The 26,181-nt window shown below is 39.1% G+C and overlaps 1 protein-coding gene across 8 annotated transcripts in view; it reads right to left on the bottom strand.

Moving 5' to 3' along the window:
- Positions 1-26,181, bottom strand: part of DLGAP2 (DLG associated protein 2) — a 1,392,398-nt gene that overhangs the window by 524,678 nt on the left and 841,539 nt on the right. For all 8 annotated transcript variants that reach the window (XM_082249548.1, XM_082249549.1, XM_082249547.1 and 5 more), the window contains one exon: positions 7,510-7,542. In XM_082249548.1, the coding sequence (XP_082105674.1) occupies positions 7,510-7,542 (33 nt within the window). The remainder of the gene's footprint in view (positions 1-7,509; positions 7,543-26,181) is intronic.

The raw sequence follows: 26,181 nt of genomic DNA, 5'->3' as shown, positions 1-26,181 counted from the left end.
CAGTATGTGGCCCCTATTTCACCTCCATACATATAGAAAAAAAGTTACTAATATTAACATTACCTAAATAGTATGATAAACAGTAATTGACCTCACTCAACAATTGTTATGGTAGGGTTGTTTCAGTTTTTAATTTGTCTGTGCTGCACATAACAACCTTTGAGTTGTCCTCAAAGGTCTACACTACATTGCAGTATCATGGACTATACGTAAGACTCCAGTTCCTAATGGGCATACACATTAAAATAATTTTCCTTTAAACAAACCTGTCAAAAGAGGAATGATGGTGCTGCCACTGCTGACCTCTTTTTAAAATTTTATAGTTGCCTTGCTCTTATGCTGTCCCCATGGCTTCAAAATCTTTTGAGTTACTGACCCAGAACAAGTATGCAAGAAAATAAAACAGAAAAAAGCCAGAATTTCTTACCTGCCTTATAAAATTTTCATATTCAGGGGAAAGAAATGGTAGGCTATACATTTCTCTCAGCAAAAACTTCCTTTAAGATTATTATTACAGGTACTTATATATCGCCGTCAATTTGCACAGCGCTTTACATATGTATTATACATTCACATGAGTCCCTGACCACAAGGAGCTTACAATCTAAGGTTTCTAACTCACATTCCTACATACACATACTTGGGGCAATTTGGACAGGTGGCATTTAACCTAATAGCATGTCTTTGAAGTGTTAGAGGATTACCAGAAGACAACCCTCACAGGTACAGGGAGAACATACAAACTCCAGGCAGGTAGTGTTGTGGTTGTTATTCTACAGAATGATCATAAAGGACATGTAAATATCTCCCTGGCTGGCCCTTAATTCACTTGAAAAGTGTAATATACTATTGAAATTGAACTGTTTTGGTTAAATGGTATGGATCAAAGCAGAATTGTTTGAATAGGCCCCAAAAAATACTATCATATAAAGATCTGTTTGCACCCCTTTTTATGACCATCTAAATGGCATAAGTGCAGGCTAACTAAATAAATAGCTGAAAAGCACCTAGTTTTATCTGGTGCAATTGTCTATCCTGCTGTACACCATGCAAGCCTTGACCTTTTGTTTTTCTCACTGGAGGTAAAGGAATGTAGCATGGCTGGGCTTTATAGTGAAGGAAAATAAGCTCAATGGTGAATGTTTTGTTCTCCCCTCTAATCAGCCAGATGCATTTGTTATATACTCTGCAGTGCAGTAAAACCTTTTTGACTTACAGTGCTGCCCCTCTCTTTCCTTTGATTTCTTATATGCAGGAGGCTAGTACAAAGACAGATTAAGGTACTATTTAAAAATAATTTAGCTAGATTAAATGGGGGTCTTTTATAGCTGCTGTGAGGGTTTAGCCTCAAGGAGACATATAAAGAGACATATACTGACTGCTCAGACTATGCACCTTGTTAACCTTAATGTATATCCGTAGCAAAACGTATTCAATGCTCAATATATTTATCACTAAACAGGAATATAGGAAATAGTTGGTGTTCTCTTATGTTGCTTGCGCTGCTGTCTCATGCGTTCTTTTTCTTCAGCAGGTAGTTATGATTAAATATCCAAGCCTCCAACCGAATCAACCTTGCCAAGGTGGGTGTAAAGGTTAAAGGGGGTCTAAGTGTGCAGAATGCAGTTAGGGGAAAGGAGTGGGAAAAGAATAAAGAAAGAGAAAAAAGAAAAGTAAAGAAAAAAGGTAAAAACATGAGGAAGGGGAAGTGTAAATGAATTTGTCAACACTCCTAAATGGGCACCAACAGGCCTGGACTGGCCATAGGGCAGACCGGCATATGCTCTGTGGGCCGAGGCCTCCGCTCCGGGCGCATGATGTGTCACTAATGTGTGTGTCCCTCCAATGCCGTTTGCCGCTGCTGGCCTCTCCACGGCCGATTCCGCGGAGAGGGCCGCATTACCGCATCTGGCCGCCCGGGTATGTCCCCTCGACTCCCCGCCACTCCCCACTCCTAAGCACTGGGCTAGCCCAGGGATAGGGATGACATCAGTGGCAATGGTGGTGAGGATAGGGATGATATCAGTGGCAGTGAACATTGTCATTCCTATCCACACCACCACTGCCACTGATGTTATCCCTATCCTTACCACTACTCCCACTGATGTCAACCCTATCCTCATCATTCCCACTGATGTCATCCCTATTCTCAACACCGTCACTGATGTTATCTCTATCCCAACCACCACTGATGTCAACGCTATCCCCACCACCACCGCCACTGATGTCACCCCTATCCCCACCACTGCCACTGATGTCACTCCTATTCCCACTGCCACTGATGTAACCCCTATCCCCACCACCACTGCCACTGATGTCACCCCTATCTCCACCACCACTGATGTCACCCCTATTCCCACCACCACTGCCACTGATGTCACCCCTATCCCCACCACCACTGCCACTGATGTCATTCCTATTCCCACTGCCACTGATGTCATCCCTATCCCCACCTCCACTGCCACTGATGTCTTCCCTATCCTACCACCATTACTGATATCATTCCTATCCCACCACCACCATACGAAACTACATACAAATTTTGGGGGCGCCTGTGAACAAAAACCTTGATTTTACTACACGTGTAATATATCACCCTGCACACTGGAATGAGAGCAATAATTATAGGATTATTATTCATGGTTAACTCTGAACTGATGACCTCTATGATCTTTAAAAGCTTTGCCTATGGAAAATATAGGGTACACCCCGTAATCGGTTTTCAAAACGCAGTGTGATTTGCAGAATCTAATCGCATGGGTGTGCATGCTAAATATAACTTAAAAACATAGAGAAACTGGTAGTTGTTCATCGTTGGTCATTTTGTTTAAAAAAAAAAAAAAAATGGGCTGCTCAGCCTAAAATGCCCGGGCCTATATTTTGTCCCAGTCCGGGCCTGGGCACCAAAGTAGTATGGACCTGAAATAATCTTAAGGAACTGGTATCAGTTATTCCTGAATCCTCCTGTTGTTTGTAGTCAGGAGAGCATGGAAATCCTTTCCAGTAGAACTATACTCTCTGAAACTCATTATTCCTCTAATAATATCATATCAGAGGTCAGATTTTCTATTTGCATAATATTATTATGGTTGAATATATTATGGTTGAATCTCACTAATCTAAAAAGTATATATTGAAAATATACTGTATATTGATGATAGTATAACTCCTAGGGGCATGGAAAAAAAAACCTTCCTACTATGAATGAAACAAAACGTGTTCAACTGAACTTATGAAAATGATTATGAGCCAGGAGGAATGCTTGTTATCAGCTCTCCATTCCACGATTGATGGAAACTTGTGTTAGATGTAGTAACCTGGTGAGCTGAATGAGAGGCTTAAACATGTCCTCAGCACCTTGCAATCCTCTATTATGGATACAAATGGTCAGAATACTTGAAAGGTGGTAACAATTATAAGAACAGTAAGATCTATTTGTGAAAATGGCGTGGTTCTAACATCAGAAATATGCCTAATTGATTTTAAAACAAAAATGTAAGAAACAAGCGAACAGTTCCTTGTTCTCGAGAGATTTGGAGGGGGAATCTTCAAAAACAGAGACAATTGAATTCCTCATAGATGTTACAAATGGCCCAAAAACAAAGGAAGGGAAAAAAAGAAAAGGATCAGGCAGAAAACTTGCCATTAGAAAAAGATATTCTCAACAAAGCAAGGCAATGAGAAATTAGCACAACGTTTTGAATTCTGTTGAATTAGCTCAGGGCGAACTGTTACTCCAGGGCGTAAATGACTTACCTTTTTAGATGTTCTCTTTTGAAACTTTCAGCAATGAAATTCTCTACTTAGTTCTCTTTGTAATGGGGGTGGGGGGCTAGGAATCTGCATTTGCCATAATTAAATCTGTTTGTACTGAGCTGAGAAGACATTTCATCAAAAAGAAAAAAATGGCAGATTCAATGGATCACTCTGTTTTTTTTTTTTGCTGTCCTTTTCCTATGTTTCTTACTTAAATGACATATGGATCTGTAGTTTGGCCAATGTTTAATAGCACTGAAGGGCAACCTCCTTTACAAAAAACTGAAATTCACTGACACATTCTTTCACTCTTCATGCAAGCTGGATTTATGGCACGTCAGCCTGTACATTTTTCCAGCTCTCTACATACAGTTTATAGTACTGATGCAGCAGTGCGCATGCAATTATTGTTAATTAAATACATTAAAAATGTACAACCTCCCCTGGCCCCATATTCCAAATGTAGCTGAATATACTATACATGTTCAAAACAAGGGCAAAAAAGAAAAAGAAAACAGTGCACCCAATGTTTGTGCCAGTTAAATTTTGCACAAACCTAGAAGATCCATATCAGCTGGATGCTAATCTACATCTATCATATGGCCATTCAGATATACTAAGGAGGGAGTTCTCGCTACTACAACAAATGTAATTACAATTTTAATTTAGAAAGGTAGACTTCTTTATGTCTGAAAGGATTATAAACTATAGAAAACAAATGTAAAGACAAGAAATTGCATAGTAAATGTTAAAATTGCCTTTTAATAAAAAGGCTATCTATCAACATTTAAAAGCTGAACTCTAGGCACTCAAAATACCTGAGATGATATAATATTGATGAGATGAGAAATATTTACCTTAGAAAAGATTTGTAATTCTACTCAGCCAGTCTTAAGATCCAGGCCCCCCTGGCAGATCGTACAGCCAAATCTGTTAGACTGTGGTTAAGCAGTATAATCTGTTCAAAGACCTGCATCAGCCTTAAGCCAAGTACACACCATAAGAAATTTGGATGAATGTCCACCAGTTTTCCTCAATGTTTCACAGCAGGTCGAAAACCAAGGATGGTACTAATTGTACAAAAATTATCAAATGCAAAGGCTTTTTTTGTTGTTCCTGATCATGCGCAGTTTTTCGTATTTGATTTTTCCCATACGAAAACCATACGAAAACAGTATACATTAGGGAGTTTGTCCCTTTGGAAATTGGAAATGGAAAGTGGAATTGGAAAGTGTTAAAATGACTATGTATAGGGTTCATTTATTTTCTATGTAGTAGTAGGCCTATTGATAGTAAAGACATTGGGCAGAAATCACAGCATGCATGGACTAAAGTTAGGCATGCTGGCCTGTTCTGATCACATATTTCAGATGATTATGGCAACTTTATCTTTCCTAATGTAGCCATGTCATTATTAGTCCATATACCAAGAAGTCATCTAGTTCTAGTTGTATATTTTATAGGGATTCAGTGTCCCTGTTGAAGTTTTCACTTATTTGCATTGTGGAATATGGTGTAAATAGTAAGGTGCATTTTGTGAATGGAGATTGGCAAACTTCTCGGATTTGGAGGTTTTCATGGTGGGATTCTTAAAGTGGTTAAAAAGGCAACAGTTTTTTTTTTTTTTTTTTTTTTTACCTTAATGCATTCTCTGCATTAGGGTTAAAAACTTTCAAAACTTGCTCCCTCCAGCCCCCCCTTAAACACTTACGTAATCCCAATCTCTAACCAGAGCTATGCCTAGCTCCCCTTTCTCTCTTTACACAGGAAACTAGGCATCAGCAGAAGCCATTGGCTCCTGCTTCTGTCAATCAAAACCCGTGAGGAAGGAGCCAGAGCTTTCCAACTGCTTTACATTTGTTTTGTTTAGGATAGAGTAGGATTAGATTCCTGTCAAGTTTTATTTGCTGGCTTTGTCCCAGTATGGGGATCACTCATATTACAATTTTCACAAGAAAAGGATTAGAGGGGAAATATTCCAAAGGGGACACTTGATCTGGCCACAACCATCTAAAAATGGAATTATTCTAACTTTCTGTTGCATATTAGGTACAGAAAGAGGGGAGAAATCTTGCCAATCAGACACATACAACAAAAAATAAACCGAGAGGTTTTAATCCTTGTAAAACACCCATATGCATATGAATCTTGGGAGTGGTATTCCAAGTGGTGCCTAATCCCTGATAAGGGGAGATGCTTCCAAATTTCTACCATACAAAAAAAACACTAAAAAGGAACAAATGCATCTACACAGGCTACCAAGTTGGAAAAATATTCAATTTATTGGACATATTTAATCTAAAAAACACAAAATTGGCAAGGTGTATACCCCCAAACATCTTTTACCACTCAGGGTATATTCCCTCCCAAACCCAGACCCACCCTATACTCTCCCACCCCTCTCCCACCACATGCCCAGAAAGACCACCCCACTCTGCCACCTTTCACAAAACCTTCCCTCTCCCCTGCATGGGCATCCACCACACCTTTCTTCTCCCTGGAGGGGGGGCAGGGTTAGTTGGGGAGAAGAAATGTGTGTGGGGTGATGGATGCCCATACAGGAGGGGGGGAGGGTTTGTGGGAGGGTGGCGGAGTGGGGTGGTTTTAATCCTTCCCTATTGCATCAAAAACAATAAAAAAGTCATTTTTTATTTTTGCTGTAGCAATAATGATATAACTTTCTAAAGCTTCTTAAAAAAAACAATGCAATATTGTAACCTGGAGGCATTTTGTACACAGTTGGTGTACAGGACAGAAAAAGGTAAGAATCTGCAACAAAGTTCTTGAAAGTTCTTACAATATACAGAGATCACCCAGGGAGAATAATTTCTTAACAAAAAGTTGAGTAAAGCTGGCCATACACTGTACACATGTTGGTTGGTTCCTGAGGAACCAGTCAAAATTTGCTCAGTGGGTGGCCTCCCATCCAGCATACCTCGATTGAAAAATCGAAAGAGCCAGCTAGAAAATTGTTGGCTGAACAGCAGCTACATCCAGTCAGATGCAGTCATTCTTCGTGTTTTTTGACAGCCAGCGAACCGACTGTCAATATATAATAGATGCGGCAGAAGATCTGTTCATTTGCTCTGTACAGCGTGGAAGGAGGGATCAGTTTTTTTCAGTGTATGGCCATCTTAATACTTTAAGAGATAAAAGGTTTTTCAGCTTTGGAACTTGCAACCCTGTGGCTTCCGGTGTGCTACAGAGTAAAAGAAGATAGAGTTACTAATATTTGTCTGTTACTAGCTACACCAGACATATCAAATATCTTTATAGTCTTATGATAATTCTTTTGGGGGTCACATCTGTATGTGAAGTTCACCCTTGGGAGTTTTCAGATGACCAGATGCTGTTCTCCCAGCCACATAGAGATCAATAAAATGAAACTAGTAAATGACTGTCATTTTGAGACAGTAAAGAAAAATGCAAAAACAAAAAAAATGAAATTGAAGAAAATCTGTTATAACCATTAACTGGAGGTTTTCTTAAAGAACACAGGAGTCACAATTAATTTACTTTTAATTTTATTTTTGCAACAGAAAAACACTCAAGCACTATATGAATCAGTTACATAGATGGCTTTACGGTGTGTCTAGCGGTATTGCATTAAAATGAGCTACAGCCTAAAGCATGTTCTGTGCTACTCATTCTAATTCAATTGTGCATTCAAACAGTGCCTCGGCTTTTATGTCTATAAACAGATTACTCAAATGTACACCACAAAAATAACCACAATAAAGTAATGCCACTCACCTTCAGGTTCACCACACAGTGTACACTGAGATTCTAAAAAAAAAGGAAACAAAAATGTCAATTTTAGCATTTACATGTGAAAACAGGTACATAGTTAAAACTGCCAGTTTACAATTTAAAAAATCGGTAATGCATTTTTAAAAGGCTTACATGTCTTATTGCAGACTTATCTCTTGAGCAGAGCAGGTAAGGAAAATATGTGGAAATGTTGCAGTATTTAGGCTGGTTACTCTCATCTCATAACTTTTTGACATCAACAATAAATATAATACTATTTGAAGGGTACATATAGTGCATTTATACATGCTTGTTTTTCCATAAGGCATTTTGGCAGTAAATATAGAGATTTGTAGATTTGCAGCTTCTATTGGTAGATAAGACCCTACAATCACTCTTTCTTCTTTGCAGCTGTTAAAATTAGAAATCAGTCACATAGAATTGCATAGCTTTCAAGGAGCCAGACAACACACAGACTTGCATTGTGAGAAGGAGCAGTACAACACAGCCACTATAAAGCACTGCAAAACAAAGCCTGCACATGTCATAAGCCAATATTGATGTACCATGTACACATTCAACTACATTCTGTACACAGAAATAAGTTGTTACACAAAATATTATTCACACACAGCAATGTGGTTTTTCCAGGGCTGTATTTTCTCAGAAAATAGGTGCAGGAACTCAACCACGACCACACTGTAGGTGGCTCCGACTATCTCACTTGCAGGGAGATTATCCAGTGGGGATGTCGGCGTCTGCACGGCACCTGCATCCCACTTGTCCCCATCCTGCACTCAGTAAGAACTGCTCAGGAGATCGTATCTGTGAGAGTCATTGGGAGACAAGCTGTCACTTGTAAACCCAGAAGCTGGACTTCTAAACCCAGAAGCTGGGCTGGTTGGTGAGCAGTGAGCAGAGGGCCTGAGCCAGAGGTGGTGGAACGGAGTTCCACCAAGTTCCAGCTGAAAAAAAGCCCAGTATTTTCTATGTATATCTAAATAAAAAACATTGGCAAGACTATACATGGTCTTTACAGAAATTCCTATTAAAATCAAACATTTGCTGCAGGGCCTTTTTCAGTTTAGAGGTAATCCACCAGTTTAGATTTTTAATTTTTTTGTGGCTGAGTTCTTTTGTTTTCCTGTAAGGCTCCAGAGATGCCTGTAGAGTGTTCACACTCTGTTCCCTTTAGGCATAGGAATGGAGGTTCTCCCAAAGTGAACATGCTTATTTGATCTTTCAGCGTGGCTTGCAAACAACTTCTTTCATAGAAGTCAATGCAAACCGCTCCAAAGTCGCCCCCATATAGTGCAGGAACCTTTTTCGAATTTGGAGCGACTTGAGTCGATCCGATAAGAACGGTTTCATTGCACTGAATGGAGAGGGACTTGTCAAGTGACTAAGTTGCCTGTCAAGTCACCCCAGTGTGAATCGAGCCTTAGAATTAATTTGACAGCTGGATCATGCATGTGTATCTTGACATCACTGAATTTTTGGAAAGTAACCCAATAAATAACCCCAACATGACAACTAGTCAGAGGTTTGCCATCAAAAGACATCAATTTAAAGGCACCTTATAGACAACAGCCTGTTTTCTTAACACATGTTGCATGCAAAAAATGCAGTAATTCAATTGATTACTACATAGACACCATAAAAAATAGAAGGGAAGCAGTGTCTGATATAGGCCAGAGGTTGAAGGTTGAAGGCAATGGTTCAGTCAGCATGAAATTAATGCTTTGCTGACAGCCCATGTATATTGGACAATTTAGCTCAATACAACCTTTTGCTTACAAAGTAAGTTAAGAACTCTGTAGGCCTATGGACCTATATACAAGCAATCTAGAATATTTTTTGCTAGCCATGTGCAATATAATAAAACTTTCTGATCTCACAACACAAAAATAACTGGCGATCCCATCTTGCATTAATTACCATCATTCACAAGATGATGGTGGTTGTCTAAGGCTGCATTTATATTTAGAGAAATCCCCCCTGGACAACATCAACAGATGGAATAAGCCACCTGCTCTAGTCCCTTATGATGAGCAGTGTAGAGAAAGCAACTCTCAAAGCCTTTTCATTAGCCTCCTCAGTCAGAAGTTTCATTGAGAGCTAGTGATAAACATGTTCTTCAGTATGGCAGTGTTTATTCAGTCAGGCTGCCTGACTGGTGGCAGAATTACAGGGAATTACATTGCTGTGAGCAGTAAAAAGGAGCCAGCTAGGCTGACGAGATTTAGTGGTTTTCTAAGTATAATCAGTCATAGTGTTCTTCAGTTAGCTTCCAGCTGAGCAACTCTAGGACATGTGTCTGAAGAGCTGGCTCATATATATTAGAGAGAGAACTGGCAGCTCCAGTAGGCAATTAATCATTCAAAGCAAGAATGACTTTTCTAAGAACTGTTTCTTTGATCCTCTCCTGACAACCTCAGTGAGGCTTTCACACATGACACGTGCCTGTAATAGTGACAAACCCTGCTGACATAATGAAACAAGTTCACAAACTAATGGTAGAGATAGGTCTTCATCAGTCTTGGGTTATCCATCATAAATGCACTCTGAATGACATAGCTTACACTACTAGAGTAACTGAAGTAACTGGTGAGCAGGTATTGGACTGCCAATTTAGAAATGCATTATACGCAGCATGGTCCAAAATACCCAACGGTAACAAACTCAGAATTTTTTTTTTTATATATAAAAAATAGTGGCAGACAGTTATTATGTAAGGAGCAACAAGGCGCAAGACTGCCCTAAGCACCTATGTAGAAGACCCTGGTTAGACAATCAAAGCAATTTACTAAAATAAGTTGATAAATTTCACTCTATAAATTCAGCAAATATTTACCTCAAATATCCGATCATATAAAAGGCACATGTGGATGAAACTAGTAAACAGGAATTTACTTTTCACACAATTGGATAATCAAGGTAAACATTCATTCAACTTATTAAGTGAAGGTTTGCAGCTTTTTTTTTTGTTTTTTTAGCCTGATTTTGGAAGGAATCAACTTACTTTCAACTATGTGACAGAATACTGCAAATTATTGAGATACTAAAATATAGCGGTTGATTTACTAATGGAGTACGGGGCTTTTAACTTACTAATATGTATGTTTACTTTGCAAAGTAAATGTTGACTAAGCTATCTTCATAGGCATTTTGACAGAACACAGAGTTGTCCAATTTGCTTCTAATATAATTATAGTACATATGATGCACTGCAAGACTGCTAACTGTCTCCTATCAACCTTTAATACAAAATGACATTAAAAAAAATAAAGAGTCACATTACAGTCTGTTTGGAAGCCTTCATTGTATATATGTTGTAGATTCATTCAGTTTTACATTTTTCAGAAGTAAAAAGACAACAATCAATGATTGAAGCCATATAAACAATTATGTAATGTATATGCTATATTGAGAATCAATAAAGCAATACAATATGGAAGCTCTGTTTCTGTGTATTCACATAGTAAGAGAAGGATAATGCAATCACGCAAGTAAGAATAACTAAGCATGTACACAACTGTACTCACGGTACTAAAGCATTTTGGATATGTATATTTACAATGAGCATGCTAATGTAAGCAAACATGTATTTGTATTGTATTTGGCAATTTTTTCAGGTTCTAGTTTAGTTTTCTTTTTTCTAATGCAATGATATTTTAACATCTTATCATGCTTTAAGAGATGACTACCATTCCAAGAACAATATATATTTCATTAAAAAACAATAAATCTATTATGGCTGTGCATACATTTAAAAAAAGGAAATAGATAACCAACCGGCGCACCAAATAGTAGTTAGACTGCTGGATTAATTGTTGTTAGGGTGATCTGACAGATTGTGCAACCAATAAAGCAAGTAGGCAGTCCATTCATCATTCCATGCATCATTCCAAAACCTAAATAGATCAGAATGATGGGTAATCAAGGGCACATCCCTTGTAATTTCCAAAATATCTACTACATACTGTATATAAAATATCTATTTTTATTTACATAGTGTAAAAACGGATATAACCATTGTCACATGGCATAAATACAACAAAGACAGCAGGGGCACATAGTTCCTCTTTATCAAAGTGACATCTGTCCCCTTGATAAAGGGGTCCTCTGTGTCTCGAAAACAATGGATTTTTGACATGAGATTTCAATGAAACTTTTGAAAGTGACCCTGGTGTGCTGCCATCTGACATTTGTTGGAATTCAAACATTCCACCTTTGTTGATCCCCTTTACATGGTAGATTGAGGGGACTAGAAGATTACACAGGAAAGAAAAACATGTTTATCCTGTCTTTTGAGCTCACACCAAGTGACAGGAACACTGCATTTCTAGCAAGATCACTGGTATTTTCTGTGCTTGTTAAAAAAAATAGTCTTAGCCCGAAAACTGAAAACGAATGCAGCCACCACATCTAAGGACCGGTAAGCTGCATTATATAACTTTTTTTTCTTTCTAAATTTAGATATGTTTTAAAGTACTAATGCTTACATTGATTTGATTCAAAAATCATAGCAAAATAATGATTGATTTTGTAACATGAAGGAGCCTATCATTTAATTTTTGCTTTAAAGAGAAGTATTAAGATTTTTTAAAAGGAACATTTTGGGTAGATAAACTAATTTACTAATAAAAATGAAAGTATAGAGAGGCAGTGCGGTCCTGAGCACAAGTTAACAATAACATCTATTTTCCCAAGATTAGAACCCGATTGTAGTAAGGAGATATCATGCTATCTGCTTTTACAAATTTGGGTTGTATATTCTACCAATCACAAGGCTACAGGGAGTCTTATAGAGCAGTTTACAGCCCCTGCACCACCTAAAATCTGAGATTAGGTGGTTGTGTCTGAAAAAAATTAGAAAACAAAAATAAAAAAATTAAACACAACTGTAAACATGCTTTTCTGCTGCTCCTCTCTATTAACATCTGCACAAGGACTGCCTACACTGAGCCTAATGGTAAATATGGCATGGTAAATAGTAAAAAGCCTGTTAATGAACATTAAAAAAGACACAGAAGTGCAGCTGTTCAGTGAGAGAATGGCTCTGAATGAAATGTTTTAAGTCAGTTGATTTGAGAGGGATATCTGCTAGCAGAACGTGTGTCTTATTTGGACTGAACGTAGCCTTGGTAGCAGAAATAGAAACATATGGAAAGTGTGGGTCTAAAAAAAGCAGAAGGTTCTAAATAAAAAAACTCACAAAGCTTTGTAATGCATTAAGGAATACTTAGGGAGGCTTCATGAAGCTTTACAAAATAAAGATAAATCCAATAAGTGCACAGTCCTTGTAATCCTCTTTGGAATCAGATTCAAGTCTCTGGGTTAGGTGTTTCCAGACACAAATAACCACATAGTGCAGAATCATACAACCAATACAGATAAATTGAAATAGAAAGCACAGATTTTTCAGAGTTTTTGGGGTTGATTTACTAAAGGCAAATTGACAATGCACTTTGGAAGTGTAGTAGCACTCATTTTTCCTAGAGCTTAAGTGAATGCCGTGAAGTTTCACTTTGAAAGGAATACCCAATCAGGTGCAAGGAATAAAAAAAATAAATTTTTGCTTGCACATGATTTGATTTTCCTCACATTCACTAAGCTCTGGCAAAAAATAGTGCAGGTGCATTTGCAAGGTTATTAAACAATAGTGCAACACAATCCTATAATGATCACCAATAAGGTATTGGAAATAACATTTGCCATAAATAAACAATAAATAAAATATAAAGAAAGAATCGTCCCAAAAGCAGAGTCAAATAATTGTGGAGGAGAGAAAGTCCTTTGTTATAGATGATGGGAAAAAGGAGAGCTTGAAACAGACTGGTGAACATTCAATACAATATGCTTCTGCAGTGCTTAGGGATCCCACCACCAGGCATTCTCTGCCTCTCACCTTAATGAACCGACCCTGCAGGGTCAGAATGCTTAACTTATCAGCTCTCAGGGTACACAGCTTCCAAAGAGGTTGATATACAAGCAATGCAAACTGAAGATCTTCTCAGCAAGATGTCATAACTTTCTATATAGCATCTCAGGAACACCCACGATATGCAAAGAGAATCAAATGGGATCTAGTGCTCTCTGTTTAAACAATTATTTATTATAAAAGCAAACAAGCATGCACTTACATGATATCCCTTTTAAAAAAGCCAGCAAACAAATGCAGAGCAAGCGGACGTGCTGTGTTACTTCCTGGTAGTCCGTACGAGATGACCGTGGATCACATGACCTTCCTCCCATACGCGTTACGTACTTACGTGGGACTTCGTCAGCGGGGATAGGGATGTGTCATAAATCCAGATCTTTATACCTTAACTACGTCCGAGCCCAGCCCCCGGCATTCACCATCGCCATGGGAACACTCGCTTCTTACAACAGGAAGTAAGCAGGCAAGGACGGAAACTGAAACGTAATACCTGTCTATATACTAAGGAATAAAGATTTACTTCACAATCCTCAATAGACAATTAATCTAAAGTACATTACTGTAATTCACAGCCGTTATACATATATATGCATATATTATTCACAAACCAAAATGAATTGTTAATACTTGAATCATTTATATACATAAATGTAATGGTCATATGTGACTCCGGTCCTATCAGGTGGCATTACGCACTTACATTAAGATACATAGGCATAAATATACATATAAATGTAAAACACACATGATATTAAATACCCCATAAATTACATATTAAATATAAAATTAAAAATGTCAATTAAAATGTAAAAATGTAATACATCATTTTATGTAAAAACTATAAAATCTAATAAACCTTTCTTAAAAAACGGAAAGCATTGTTTATCTATCAGAAATAAAACAATTAAGATCAAAATCGACATTGAGTCCTAATGGTGTTAAAACTTTGGCCTCATAAATCCAAAAGGACTCCCTACGGCTAAGATGGCGGATAAAATTCCCACCTCTCCAGTGATGGCTAACTTTTTCAATCCCCCAAAATTTTAAACTACTTGGGTTTCTTTGGTGATGATTTCTAAAGTGTCTAGAGACGCTATGGGTTACCAAACCCTTTCGGATGTTATTTATATGTTCTCCAACTCGTACGTGGAGAGCTCTAGATGTGCGTCCAATATATTGTAAACCACAGTCACACTCTAACATGTAAACCACTCCTTGTGTGGTACATGTTATTAAATTTTGAATTTTATAGTTTTTCTGGGTTACTGTGGATACAAATTCTTGCACAGTCTATTTGCCTTTAGTAAATCAACACTATTAAGTCCTACCAGGAAAAGAGTGCTATCATAAAAAAAAAAACACTATCAGAAATATAATACTGTACTGCAAAATATGATATATCATTGTCTGTACTTTTATTTTGCAAACATGACTAAGTTATACAATATTTGCAAGTCTATTAAACTGATTTACAGTATATACATACATACTCAGATACTAAGGTCACCTAGTTCAGAAATGCACGTAGAAAGCCCATTATTAAATATTTTCATTGTTCCCCAGACTAGACCTCAAACTGCAGACAAGGCATGTTTTTCATGTTTCTATATGTTCTGATACATTCTGTGCCTGAAACTCTACATTCTACTCAACATGACCTTCTAGATGGTCAGAAAGCTTTTAAAAAGTAATTTGATTGTAAGCTTCTTGAGGGCAATGTGATGGAACCGACCCACGCTGTGCTTGAGTGCTTCTATCAGTATACCGCTTCCTCCAGTCTTGAAGATAGCTATCAGATATTATAGCTGCATAACATACAAAACTAGCCGACAAATAGCTTGTATGACACTTTATTGAACAAACTCACACAGAATATATACCACACAGGAGGATATCCCCCTCCTGATCATACGGTATTACTCTAACAATACAAACTGTAACCAGAAATATAATTAACATGCGTTAATTAACTAGTCTCTTAACCCAGCCTGGATGACTAGACTATTCAGCCCCTACAACAGTGAATACAATTGACACATTATTACAAGAAACACATGCCACAAGGGTTTTTTGGTTGAGACAATAGGTGTTCCAATTAATCATGGCATCTGCATCTAAGCAATTCTATGATTAATCAGAAATTGCAGACGGCATGGCACGAGTCTACAACAGGCTATATGACAAAGCTCATACAATGTCCCATTTGAAGTAATCCAAACCACATTCTCGGTGTCCATTAGGTACCTGTACATCATTTTCTCGGTCATCCTGTCCATTAGGTAGCTGTACATCATTTTCTCGGTCATCCTGTGCCCCTAATAGACACAGGGTGATGTACACATAAGAGGGGCATGGGGAGCTGAAACAAGGGTTTCCCAACCTCTCCAAGGGAAGCTGGGCTCTACAGGCCCCCCACCCAAAGTTACTCCCATCACAGGCAGAGACTGATGTGAATATATATATATATATATATATATATATATATACATACAGTATCTCTCAAAAGTGAGTACACCCCTCACATTTTTGTAAATATTTTATTATATCTTTTCATGTGTCAACACTGAAGAAATGACACTTTGCTACAATGTAAAGTAGTGATTGTACAGCTTGTATAAAAATGTAAATTTGCTGTCCCCTCAAAATAACTAAACACACAGCCAATAATGTCAAAAATGCTGGCAAAAAAGTAAGTACACCCCTAAGTCAAAATGTCCAAATTGGTCCCAAAGTGTCAAAATTTTGTGAGGCCACCATTAGTTTCCAGCACTGCCTTAACCTTCTTGGGCATGGAGTTCACCGACATCAGGGAGCTGGTGGATGTTAGAGACCTTGTGCTCCTCCACCTTCTGTTTGAGGATGCCCCACAGATGCTCAATAGGGTTTAGGTCTGGAGACATGCTTGGCCAGTCCATCACCTTTACCCTCAGCTTCTTTAGCAAGGCAGTAGTTGTCTTGGAGGTGTGTTTGGGGTCATTATCATCTTGGAATACTGCCCTGAAGCCCAGTCTCCGAAGGGAGGGAATCATGCTCTGCTTCAGTATGTCACAGTACATGTTGGCATTCACTCCCACCACCATGCTTGCCTGTAGGCAAGACACACTTGTCTTTGTACTCCTCACCTGGTTGCCGTAAAGCATGCTTGACACCATCTGAACTAAATACGTTTATCTTGGTCTTATCAGACCACGGGACTTGGTTCCAATAATTCATGTCCTTAGTCTTCAGCAAACTGTCTGCAGGCTTTCTTGTGCATTATCTTTAGAAGAGGATTCCTTCTGGGCCAACAGCCATGCAGACCAATTTGATACAGTATGTAGCGTATGGGCTGACCCCCTACACCTTCAATCTCTGCATCAATGCTGGCAGCACTCAGATGTCTATTTCCCAAAGACAGCCTCTGTATAGGACGTGGAGCACGTGCACTCAACATCTTTGGTCAACCATGGCGAGGCCTGTTCGGAGTGGAACCTGCCCTGTTCAACTGCTGTATGGTCTTGGCCACCGTGCTACAGCTCAATTTCAGGGTCTTGGCAATCTTTTTATAGCCTAGGCCATCTTTATGTAGAGCAACAAATCCTTGTTTTTAGATCCTCAGAGAGTTCTTTGCCATGAGGTGCCTTGTTGAACTTCCAGTGACCAGTATGAGAGAGTGGAAGTGATAACAAATTTAACACACCTGCTCCCCATTCACACCAGAGACCTTGTAACAGTAACGAGTCATGACACCGAGGAGGGAAAATGGCTAATTGGGCCCACATTTTCACTTAGGGGTGTACTCACCTTGTTGCCCACAGTTTAGACATTAATGGCTGTGTGTTGAGTTATTTTGAGGGGACAGCAAATTTACACTGTTATACAAGCTGTACACTCACTACTTTACATTGCAGCAAAGTGTAATTTCTTCAGTGTTGTCACATGAAAAGATATAATAATATAAAGCACTGCATAAATTGATGTCCCTATATAAGTACCTGTAATATTAAAAATATTTATATCTATAAATATGAGATTGACTAACAAGGCGTACTAGTTTATATACACAGATTTTGCAAATCTATATAACATATTAGGATATATAATAGAAAACTGACATTTTAAAATCTTTTGATTCCACTGTCACTACATCACTACATGGTTGTGTTAATACTGTGTTATCCATTAGTAATCCATTAATAAGAATAATTATATTATAAAAATATTTTTTTTAAAATGTACTGTTTAAAGTGGGCCTTCACCCAAAACCAAAAATTTTTCTCATTCTCTTCCTCTTCCTTTTTGTTTTCTTGGCGAGTGAGTAGCTATTATTGACAGTACCCACTCTCCCTTCCTCAATCTCCACCTAGACAGAACCATTCTCTCTGCACCCATCGATCTTATGCATGTGCAGCTAGAAGCCAGCTGTCAGTCATCAGGAAGTAACAGAAGGCTCTGGAAAGCCATGATGCCAGTGCTGAAGATCCAAAGCTCTGCTTTGTAGCTTCTGACTTTTAATTTTCACACACAGGGGGTGAAGTTCTTCTTTATGTAGAATAATTTAGCATTTAACTTCCTCGCATCCGCGCTACAGCCTATATACGGCTGCAGCGCGGACTCGAATTTTCGGGAGGCCGTTTTTAAACGGCCTCCCAGAAGCAGGCGCCCCGCGCGCTCCCGCGAGCGCACATTGGGGAGAATATGTGTCGGCCGTGTCCCTTGGACACAGCCGATCACAGATCGTGGTGAATGGCCAATCACAGCGGCCATTCACCACGTGATCGGACCATCCAATGAGAGATGATCTCATATGTAAACATATGAGATCATCTCTCATCGCCGGCGCTCCTTCCTCACACGGAGCCTGCAGTGTGAGGAAGGAGGGGGAGCCGTCAGCCGCCGGGGACACAGAGACATGTAATCAGGGCACCGATCACCAGTGCCCTGATTACTAAAAGGTAAAAAAACATACAAATTGCCCCCAACAGTGCCCGCCATCAGTGTCCCCCATCAATGCCCACAATCAGTGCCCATAGTGCTGCCAGTCAGTGCCCATCAGTGCCTGCTCATCTAGGCACTGATGAGCACTGACTGGCAGCACTATGGGCACTGAGTGTGGGCACTGATGGTGCTGCCCATCAGTGCTCATCAGTGCCACCCATCAGTGCTCATCAGTGCCACCCGTCAGTGTCCATCAGTGCCATCCGCCAGTGCCCATCAGTGCCGCCTCTCAGTGCCCATCAGTGCCGCCCGTCAGTGCTGCCTCTCAGTGCCCAGCAGTGCCACCTCTCAGTGCCACCTCTCAGTGCCCAGCAGTGCCACCTCTCAGTGCCCAGCAGTGCCGCCTCTCAGTGCCGCCTATCAGTGCCGCCTATCAGTGCCTATCAGTGCTCATCAGTGCGGCAAATTAGTACCTCCTCATCAGTGCCCATAAGTGCCACCTCATCAGTGCCCATCAGTGCAGCCTATCAGTGCCCATCAGTGCCGCCTCATCAGCGCACATCAGTGAAGGAGAAGAATTTATTTTCAAAATGTACTCGCAGAAAATAAGAAAAACTTTTTTTTTTTCAAAATTTTCTGTGTTTATTCTTTTTTTTTGTAAAAAATAAAAAACCCAGAGATGATTAAATACCACCAAAAGAAAGCTCTATTTGTGTGAAAAAAATGATAAAAATTTCATATGGGTACAGTGTAACATGACCGCGCAATTGTCAGTCAAAGTGTGACAGCGCTGAAAGCTGAAAATTGGCCTGGATGGGAAGGGTGTTTAAGTGCACAGTAGGCAAGTGGTTAATATTTCCATATTTTACTCATTATAAATAAATATTATATCCATGGACTGTGATCAGTTTGTGGTAAAAGTTGCTGTTTGTTAGATTCACATGGATATGTAATTCTGTAAAGTGACTTTTGTAATCTATAAACCTGTGGCAAACAGCCCAAACAAGTGTGTGACATCACTTTTTCTGCTAAATATAAGGAATACTGTGTTGTCACAACCCCCCCCCTTTCCCCCCTACTCCACATTCTGGTAATTAGACAAAAAAAGAGTAATAAACTCACATAGCTTTGTCCTCCAATCAGCAGGCTCCCTGCCAGTGCATGTGCATGTAACAGATCCCGACTGGCTTCTCCTAGTGCTGCCCCTCCTTTTCCCATTTCTAGTGTTGTGCAACAAAAAATAAATGCGGATATACATTTTTTATTAGTTTTTTATGCTACTTGTATGTAAATATTTTACAAGGAGTACACAATGGTGTTTTTTTCCCTACTTGGAGTTCAGTTTTAACTGCTTCAGTCAATTTATCCCTTCACTTTGTAACCCTATACATTACATCAGGACTTTGACTTTTGAGTAGAGTGGGAAAAGGTTAAACTCTCCACATTTTATTGTTGTCTGTCTCCTTGTGTGGGATTTTCTCCCTACTTTCGATTTGAAAGAGGTTTCCGGCCAACACTACTCCCCACTAGTACCTTTATGGACCCCACTGACCACCAGTGAACTACTCCAGACCCCAAGACCACCAAATTTCCCCTCAGCATCTGCAATCCTCCAGCCCCTCTGAATCCAATCTATTTTTCCCACCCACTGCCTGCCATCAATTTATTTTTCCCTTTTTCTCTATTGGCCTACTCTGACCACCAGCATCAGGACACGGACACAGATGCCAGGCATTTTTTTCCTTGCACCGGTCATTTTTCCTCCTAACTACTGATATTAGGCATTTTTCTCTCACACTGACCACTGACGTTGGCCATTTTTTTCCAAAACATGGGGAATTATTTTTATTTAAAAGGGACAACTGACTCCAGAGTTTTTGTCCACACATTGACCACTGACAGCAGGCTCATCCCCCAGCCCAAAATGTACTCAGACACACTGACTGACAACAGGCTTTTTTTTTTCTCCTATTGGGCAGTTATGAAAGGTCCCTATGATACATACTCCTGAATGCTACACTATATATAATGCATGGTACATCAAACAGACCTGATCTCTGACTGGGGTAATACAGTGGTTAAGTGATTAGCACTTCCGCCTAGCAGCACTAGCGCTGTTGGTTCAAGTCCTAACTATGACACTACCTGCACAGAGTTTGCATGTTCCCCCTGTGCCTGCATGGGCTTCCTCCAGGTACTTCAGTTTCCTAACACACTTCAAAGACATGCTGGTCATTAAATTGGCCCTAGTATGTATATGAATGCGAGTTAGGGACCTAAATATTGTGAGCTCCTTGATGGCAGGGACTTATGTGAATGTACAATATATATGTGCAGCATTGCATACATTGTTGGCACTAGTACCTGCAATAAAATAAATATCAGCATTCTATGTTGAGTATCAAATAGTCCAGATCAACGTGTTTATTTTCTTAACAGTTGATCACCGTTTTGTAATTTGCATCCATTTTAATGAAATTAATTTTTTAACACACAGAAATGAAAGGGTATTTTGTGAGGAACATGAACTGTAGACTCTGTACAGTGTATTTTAAAGGTAGGTGTAGAGCTTTTTTAACCACACCCTCCTTTTAGGCCATGCCAAATATTTAGTGCAATGTAGTCATGCCCACTTTCACTATGGTGCACTATGTATACCACGTCTTTTCTCCCCCAAAGTGTCTCTTTTTCACAAATTCCAAAGTTGGGGGGTATGTACAGTAATTGCTGCAGTTCTAGAGGCATTCTGCACCAGTGAATTTACACTGGTATTATAATAGCATCTGTGAATTATTGAATGAATGATTTACTAAAACAGAGGTGGACAGTGATTGGATTTAAAGTTTGCCCAGCTGCCAGAGAACCTGATCATTACAAAGTTGTGCTTCTCCACAGCCTGGGGGCTCTTCTCTAATGCTTCACTCTATGTGAATATACAACATGTGGATTTCAAATGACATCAGGACCACAGCGCTCTTGATGGACAGCACTAATTTTAATCCTGACAATCATCTTGTCCCTTGCAATATATATTTTGATAGACTAGTATGTATGTAAGTATCATGTAATGCCTTTGAATACAAGCTAAACAAAAATACAGACTGGTGTGTTCTATGGTTGTGAGTATAGAAATCCCTCTAAACTCTTTGCAGTCTTGTGCAGACAAAGGCAGCATGAAAGAAAGAGTGCAATCAATTCTATCACAGTGACAGAATCATGAAAGGCGTCTGCAGTCCTACCAAGTATTACTGTAAAAACCATTGATTGTAAACTATTATATAAAACTCTGTCCAAAGGTAAAATGGAGCGGACACAGTTGGAGTGCTTACAGCACTAGAAAGTCATTGACTGATTTCTTTTTATTATGCGGGGTTGCTTTTTAAACCCTCAGCTACAAAGTGTTTTTAAAAGCCAGATGAAGTCTGGTGAAGATATTATGTAAATGACCAGGTAACTGGGGCCTGTCACTGGGAAGATGTTATCTTTGTTAAGTAAATTCAAATGGTAATAGCTTTATATTGAGTACATCTGACAGCAGCGATTGAACCAAGATGTTTGACAATGTACACATGGCAGACGTGACTGAAAGAACTATCACAGATGACAGACAGAATGGGATGAAAATGTGTTTTATCAACCTAAGCTATCTCAATGGGATCAGACTTGTTGCTGCAGCAGCTGACTAACAAGGTTTGCTAGTACTGATGACATACAGCCTAGGTGAGGTAATCATCAGATCCAAAAGATAAGCATAAATTTTTCATGAATTAACTACAATTCTACAACAGTTAACTTGTTTAAGAAACTGTTGGATAAAATAAAATGTATGTGTTTTAAAATCATTTTCTTGAAGTCCATTGAGGGACACAGGAAGTCTTTATCTTTAAGGTTATGCTGCCACCTACAGGAATAATAGTCACTGGGGACAAAGAAAAACTGTTAGCCAGCACAGGATAACCCTGCCTGCAACCAGCAGGCCTCATTTGTGTAGCAAAGTAGTTTACATGTATTGATCTTAAACACAGAGCATTGGGTCTTTTAAAAACTCAATGAAAAGGATTTTGTGGTGAGTAAAAAAATCCAATTCTCTTTGTAGTCCATTGTGGGACCCAGAACGTTTTCTACTTGAATCACCATCCAACTGTGGATAAGAGACAAATGATCACCAACAAGCAATTTCTGTATCTCTCAATGGCTGAGAAAAAACAAATCTTTTCAAATTGTGATGTTGAGTGCTTTGTAGATTGTTTTCCCTGCTGTTCAGGTATCAGACTTTTCTAAGACCACTTTGCGCTATTGTCTTTTTATGGAGAGATTAATACAAAATTTTCTAATAATATTGTGCAAGTCTTCCTTTATTTTCTCAGAATTGTGCACATAGAGGAGTACAGACCGATCATTTTTTTCACATGAATAGAACTTTCTTTTGATAGTAGTTATCACCACTGGGTTTTTGAGTTTTTGCTAAACAAATAAAATGACTGAAAATGTTAAAAAAAACAAAACCTTTTTTATATTTTGTTATAACATTTTGCAAACAGGTAATTTTTAGCCTTTACTGATGGGCACTAATGAGGTGGAACTGGTGGGAACTGATTAGCTGCACTGGTGATCACAAAGGGGACCAATGTCTCTCTAACAGAAGCTGGTTAACGACTTGCTTCTTTTCTTCATACTGACAGCATGAGGAAAAAAAAAAAAGTCCGGAAACCGGGCGATCACAGAGCACACCACGCACACAGAAGGACAATATGTACCAAAAGATGGCTACAGCACAGGCTTAAAATGCTGGGAGGGCATACATAGATCATTTCTCCTCCCATTCAGTTGTATCCAACAAAATTCCTCTTATATCTGTAGCTACCATTAGTAAGGTTTTTTTAGGAGATGGTTTCTGATTGGTTGTTATGGCTTTCTATGCTTTGGACACCATCTTTATGCTGGGTAATTCAATAAGCATAATAAACTAATAATTTTGTATCTTTTTTAGACATGAGCATGATGAAAAAACGTGTTTCTTTTTATTTTGCTTCGATACGTTAATCTAGTTATTTAGTTTCAATAAATTTGGTTGATTCGTTCAAGTCGTATTCAGGATTGGTACTCGGAATTTATATTCGGAATTCGTTTTATGTCTTTTTTGAATTTTCTTTGAATTTACCAATTTTTTCAATTCAAAACATTTGAATCAATAAATTCAGAATCGGTTAAATTGAAAATGTTTTATTTTTTTCAATTCGAAAAAGAAAAACCTTCATCAAATGATTACAATGAATCTTTAAATCATCTTTGGATTAACAAAAACAGCATTATTTTGAAATGGTACTCTAATAACACACACAGTGTTTGATTTCAGAAATATGTTTACAGTTCAAATTTGAATGGATAAAATTATACTAACAATTAAAATAAGAAGAACATAAGCAACATCTCATGATGGGTAAAAGCAGAAAGCTCTCTCAAAACCTTTGCAACCTTATTGTTGCAAAACATACTGATGGCATTAGTTACAGAAGGATTTATAAACTTCTGAATATTCCGGTGGGCACTGTTGGGGCCATGATCCGTAAAAGTTGAAAGAACATAATTTCACCATAAACCGGCCATGACCAGGTGCTCCTCGCAAGATTTCTGACAGAGGAGTGAAAATAACTATCGGAAGAGTTGTCCAAGAGCCAAGGACCACTTGTGGAGAGCTTCAATAAGACCAGGAATTAGCAGATACAATTGTTTCAAATAAAACAAGAAGTAATGCACTCATCTCCGTACCGGGGACGCAGCGGACGGTACGGCGCGATTTAGCCGCGGCCTGCCGCAGCCCATGTCGCAGTATAGGGCAGCAACATATTTTTTCTAAAAACCTTATCAATAGAAAACAGGCTTCAGCTCAATCAATAATATTATCTGTCTGCTGCAGGCAGGGCAATGTAGTGGTCTAGTCACTTCTCCCCTAGTGATCAGACCCCTACATTGTTAATCTGTAGCAAGTTACAAGGTGAGACGTCATAGCAAGGGGCTGACCTATGTCAGACATTTGTGAATAGAGTCAACAATTAAACATGCACTTAGATAATTGCGATGATGAGCTAGCATTTCAGTCTAAATGATGCCTGAACAAACCTTGCTCTGTCCTGGAGAGAAAAGCAGGCAAAGGCATTTGGGGTTAGGATTGTCATTTCTTAGCATTTAAAGCTTAAATTTAGTTATTTTATTAATGTATTTAATTAGTTAGTTATGATTTCTTTAATTAGTTAGTTAAGATTTCTAGAGGAAACATCAGCTGGAATGATGTGGGGCATAAAGTATGCCCCACATCATTCCAGCTGATGTCTCCTCTAGAAATCTTCATTCAAGGGAAACACATTACACTTCTCAGTGTTGAACTTCCAGAACTGCAGTGGTTATTAGCTGTAAGTCTAACATTGCAATATATTGAAAAAGATCCTTCCATGGCATGACAATAGATCTCAGGTCTCATCAGTTAAAAAGGGGAGTCAGGGCATCTGCCAAGCAGGAGGGCCAAAAGTACTGTCTAATTGCTGCCACTTGTGAGAGTACTATGTGCAATGCTGCTGGCTTCTACTTTTCTTTTCTTCCTCTGGCGGCACTGCAGGAGGATCAGTTCTGGTATCTGCCCCCCCATCCCCCAGCTGTCTGGGAACCCTGTGTGTCCCTTTCCCCCATGGTGCTGCTGTTTTTCCTCCTCTCCTGCTGGCAGCTACTGAGGGCACACAGTTGTGTTATTTCAAGATGGTGAATGGGGGGGGGGTTACCATTCGAAGGAACACACCACCCTGAATGAACACAGTAAGCACTCAGTACAGACTGGTCACTGTGGGGGTGCAGATATTGCCTTTGTGCTGCTATTCACCTAAATGGGTCTTGTTCAATGGGGGTATAATTTCTGCCATGGCTGCAAAGCATAGCATCACGGGCGTTGCATTTTAAAAAAAATACAATTTGATATCTTCAGAGGAGGGGGGCCCAGTGAGATAGGCTGTATGGGGCCCCATGATTGCTATCAGCAGCCCTGTTACAGGGGCCCACCCCTTTTTTCCTTCTCCGCCACTGACAAAAGTCCTTGCATTTTTTTTTTACAGAATGTATTGTAACACCCATCATAATTATGACCGTCTGCGCAGAAGTATGTGTCTATGCACCTATATAAATTTGGCCTCACACACCTTTCTATCCTGCCAGTGCTTGTTTAAATTAACAGAGCCATAAGCTGTCATGTTGCTTGAGTTCTTATAACATTACAGGCCTCACCCAGTTTCACACTGAGAAACATAAAATAAATTCATTATGTTCAGTCTGCTCCTAGAAATAGTTTGTCATTCATCTCATTATTATCAGTTTGCTCCTAGCAATAGTTTGTCATTTATCTCACTATTATCAGTTTGTTCCTAGTAGTAATAGTTGTCATTCACGTGCTCCAAATATAAGGGAACTGCGTTATAAGCACCCAGGTGTTATAAAGCACTAAGCCTGAAGTCACACTGGGTACAAATTAAAGTAGTGCGATTTCAAGCCCAAATTTAACCACTACTTCAGCACTACTTCTGTGAGATTTGTAACAATTTGATAAGACTTCAGTGCTACTCCATGAGAGGGGCTGTCCATGTCACAGGTAGAAACAGTGATTTTATACACAAAAGTTTAACTAGCAAAGGGTTAATCATTCACTTCTTTTAGGCTCAAGTAGTGCTGATAAGCACCTAGGCATTATTTGTAGCACAATTTACATTATAGTCAATGGCAGTGAAATCCTGCTGAAGTCCTGAAAAGTAATATATGAAGTACTGCTCAAATCA

Source organism: Pelophylax lessonae (genome assembly GCF_965119305.1).
Source record: "Pelophylax lessonae genome assembly, chromosome: 3".
NCBI lineage: Eukaryota > Metazoa > Chordata > Amphibia > Anura > Ranidae > Pelophylax > Pelophylax lessonae.
Note: the sequence above shows the minus strand (reverse complement) of the source record. Positions and strands in the feature narration are given on the sequence as shown.